The 4,138-nt window shown below is 54.5% G+C and overlaps 1 protein-coding gene across 1 annotated transcript; it reads left to right on the forward strand.

Moving 5' to 3' along the window:
• Nucleotides 1–846: 846 nt before the first annotated feature.
• Nucleotides 847–2,121, forward strand: LOC119464042 (uncharacterized). Its single transcript, XM_037724862.1, has 2 exons — nt 847–1,608; nt 1,726–2,121. Exons 1-2 carry the CDS (start codon nt 847–849, stop codon nt 2,119–2,121), a joined length of 1,158 nt encoding a protein of 385 aa, XP_037580790.1.
• Nucleotides 2,122–4,138: the final 2,017 nt, after the last annotated feature.

Here is a 4,138-nt window from a genome sequence, read left to right on the forward strand (position 1 = left end):
TTTCGCGGCAAAGAGTTAAAAAAATAAATCAATGCCTGTTAACTTAAGTTCACTTTCTTTTTTTCAATGCTCGCGGCAGCTAACGTTCGGTGTCAAAAGTATAGCGTGATGTATGGTGACGTGTTTCCTGTTGCCAGTTTTTGCCGAGTGTCCCCTTTTGTTGAATTTCTTTTTCTATGCTAGCCCTATCTCAGTTAATGCACACGTACAGCACCACGATGGCCAGCCCAGCTAACGAGCTCGTGGTGTGGCAGTGGAACTGTCGGGGCTTCACGAAAAAAACAAGCACTGCTGCAACAATACGTCCGACACGCGCAACCCAAGCCCGACGTCATAATGATACAGGAAACAGTAGGCACCATACCAAAGCTACCAGGTTACAATGTACACGCCTCGCCGATTCCCGTTGATCGAGGACTCGCAATTTTAATACGGAAAGGGATCGTAATACAAGAACACACCGTACGCGGTACACATGCGGAACACATGCTCGTAGAGCTCCTTCCTAATAGGACACGTAAACGCAGTGTATTTATCCTCAACGTATACAGTAATCCGGCTCACTCGCGGCGTCGTTTCCTCTCTCTGTTCCGGGGGCGCTTGCATTGGCGGGCGCACACCCGTTTATGGTGGGGGGTGACTTTAACGCCCCGAACGAGGCCTGGGGATATGGCTACACTACAGCCAAAGGCCGACGCCTGTGGCAGGACCTGCATGATACAGAACTAACTCTTATTTCGCACGTGCACGTCAACGGCACGGGACACGACGCCGGACCTGACGGCGGTCTGAAACATGCTTCAAGCAACGTGGCGCAATACCTTTGAAAATCTCGGTAGTGACCACATGGTCACAGAAACACGGATTCCTAAGGCGGCCGGGTACACCCCTCCCCCTAAGTTATTCAAATGGACGGACTGGGACAAGTTCCGAAAGCAGCGAGTCGAACAGAGAGGTGAGGAGACTATCGATGAGATCGATGCATGGATGGAGACACTCAATGACGACATGAACAGGGCGACACAGACGGTCACAACCGAAGTCCAGGTTGATAAGATCGACAGTCGACTAGCCCACCTCTGGGAAGCCAAGACATCACTATACGCAAGATGGAAGAAGCAACGGGACAACCGAAAGCTTCGTAAGAAGATCGCACTGATCAATCGCCAGCTAGAAGAACATTGCCGGACTTTAAGCCGCCAGCAGTGGTACGACATCTGCAACGCAATCGGCGGGCAGCTGCACAATGGCAGCACGTGGCGTCTCCTGCATCACCTGTTGGGGGAAACGCAGGGCAAGTCTGCTCAGCGTGCCAACCTGCAGCGCCTTCTACACAAGGAACGGGCTACCACGAGTGATCAACAGATCGTGACACGCCTGCTAGACAAGTACTTCCCTCAACGACCCGATGTCCAACATGGAGATTACACCGGCAAGCCAAACGCGACGCTCGATGAAGAATTTCACGAGTCAGAGATCTGCGCAGCTCTACACGACCTTAATGGCAAATCAGCACCTGGTCCTGACAAGGTTACGAACAAGACTCTACGAAACCTCGATGATGTCTCGATTACCGCTCTTACGACATACGTCAACAAATGCTGGCGAGTGGGTCGCATCCCAGATGCGTGGAAACGCTTTAAGGCAGTCCTGATACCGAAGCCAGGCAAGCCGTCCAGCCTGGATCACTTGCGGCCCATTTCCCTCACATCCTGCGTTGGCAAGGTTATGGAGCATGCGTTCCTCACCCTTATCAACCGCCACCTCGAGGACACTGGAGCCTACCCATCCACTATGGTGGACTTCCGGTCACACCTCTCCACTCAAGACGTTATGCTCCAGCTCTACCACCAGATCATCAACGACCCAACTAGCGGCACCCGCGCCATCCTTGGCCTCGATCTGGAAAAGGCATTCGACAATGTATCACATGCAGCAATCCTGAACCGAATTAACAAGCTCAACATGGGCGAGCGCAGCTATAACTACATCAGAGACTTCCTGTCGTGCCGCACAGTCACCCTCGCGGTCGACAGCATGACATCCCACGAACATGCACTAGGAAGCGCGCCGGCACTCCTCAAGGGTCGGTCATATCCCCGCTCCTTTTCAACCTCGTGATGCTGGGTCTCCCGGCCTGCCTTGACGAGATTGACGGCCTCCATCACTCCTTGTATGCAGACATCACCCTGTGGGTCGACAAGGGCAGAGACGGTCAGATAGAAGGCACCTTACAAGCAGCGGTCTCTGCAATAGAAACCTACCTCCAAGACACGGGTCTCCGACTATCTCCACTCAAATCGGAGCTGCTCCTCTACCGCCCGCGCCGCCGGCCCAAGCCTACCGACGAATCACGCCAATGTGAGGAAATACTCCTGTATACGCAAGACGGCTCCTGTATTCCCCGAGTCCCGAAGATACGCATCCTTGGCATGCATATAGCAGCCAACGGGTCAAACGCAGAAGCTATCCGCAGGATTGAAGGCAAGGTTACAGCGGCTACCCGCCTGATCAAACGCATTGCAAACAAGCACACGGGCGTGAAGGAGGACAGCGTCATGCGCCTCATACACTCCTTCGCAATCAGTCACATTACTTATGTGACTGCCTTTCACAACTGGAATGTCACCGAAAGGGAGAAACTGAACACCCTTATACGCAAGACTTACAAGATCGCCCTTGGCCTACCGGAGTCCACGAGCACTTCTAGTCTGTTACAGCTGGGGGTATACAACACGCTTGAGGAAATCGTGGATGCGCAAAGAGCCTCGCAACTCGAACGCATGTCCCTGACAACCACGGGTCGGTACATCCTGCAGAAACTCGGCTTCGATTACCATGTCCAACACGGTCAGAAACAGGCCATTCCACCCGACATCAGCGACACGCTGATCGTCGCCCCTATCCCTCGAAACATGCACCCCGAACATAACGGGGGCTGACGCCAGGCCCGTGCCAAGGCACTGCTGGGCTCCTTTGGTGGGAAGATGACTACGCGCTTCGTAGACGCGGCAGAGTACACACAAGAACACCGGTTCACGGCGGTAGTCATAGACGTTAACTCCAGGCTTACTCACGCGTGTAGTGTCGGCACGGAATACCCAGATACAGCGGAAGAGGTTGCGATTGCGCTTACGCTTACCGACCCCTTCTGTGAGGTAGTTCTTAGCGACTCACAATCCGCAGTTCGTAACTACGCGCGGGGGCGCATTGCCTCCGAAGCTCTTCAGATCCTAAGGAGAGCTGGTCGACAGCACTTCGATAGCACCGCGATCATGTGGTTCCCAGCGCACGTCGCCACCCCCACCGACGAGCCCCCCCCCCCCCCCCCTCCCCCCCTAACTTGAATGAGGTGGCACACCGCTCTGCGCGAGAACTGACTCGCCGCGCAGAGTCTGAGACACCCTCTTCGAGTTCGGACCTCCTGGTGCGAAACACGCGAGAACGCTTAGTAAGCTCTAATGATATCACCAAGCACTACCAGTTAGGCAGGAGGATATTGCCCCCACCTCAACCCAAACTGAAACGTTGCCATGGGCAGTCGTCTGGCGACAACTGCAGACACACACCTTCCCCAGTCCGGTGCGATTGCAGCACATTTTCCCCACGCAATACCCGAGTGCTATTTGCAAGTTATGTCAGGCAACTAGAGCGACACTCTCACACATGTTGTGGGAGTGTCCTGTTATAGCAGCGAAAATGGCAGTAGCTCCGGAGGCTCTTGCGTCGAAGTAGGCCGCCGCTCTGCGCAGCTCCAACTTCAAGACACAAGAGTGGGCAGTCCAGCGGGCCCGGGAGGCGGCGACGAGGCAAGGCCTCGAAGTCCCCTCATGGGAGACCTGAGCCCGGATCATTAAACTTCGCCGGATTTGAATAAAGTTGCTTCCATCCATCCATTGTGAGTCGGACTCTGGAACTCTCGATAAAGGCTGTTTTACGGAACCTTAATCACCACCTATTCCAGTGGCGCACCGACGGGGGGGGGGGGGGGGATTCGGGGGTTGTACCCCCCACCCCCTGAGGCCGACTTAACCCCCCCCCCTTTTGTTTAACCCCTTTCCTTACGCATTTGAGTACTGCAACTAAGACGCGCAATCGTCTGCACACTCGCAAAAGCGCATTTTTTGACAATTTCCAG

Source organism: Dermacentor silvarum, chromosome 9 (assembly GCF_013339745.2).
Source record: "Dermacentor silvarum isolate Dsil-2018 chromosome 9, BIME_Dsil_1.4, whole genome shotgun sequence".
Classification (NCBI taxonomy): domain Eukaryota; kingdom Metazoa; phylum Arthropoda; class Arachnida; order Ixodida; family Ixodidae; genus Dermacentor; species Dermacentor silvarum.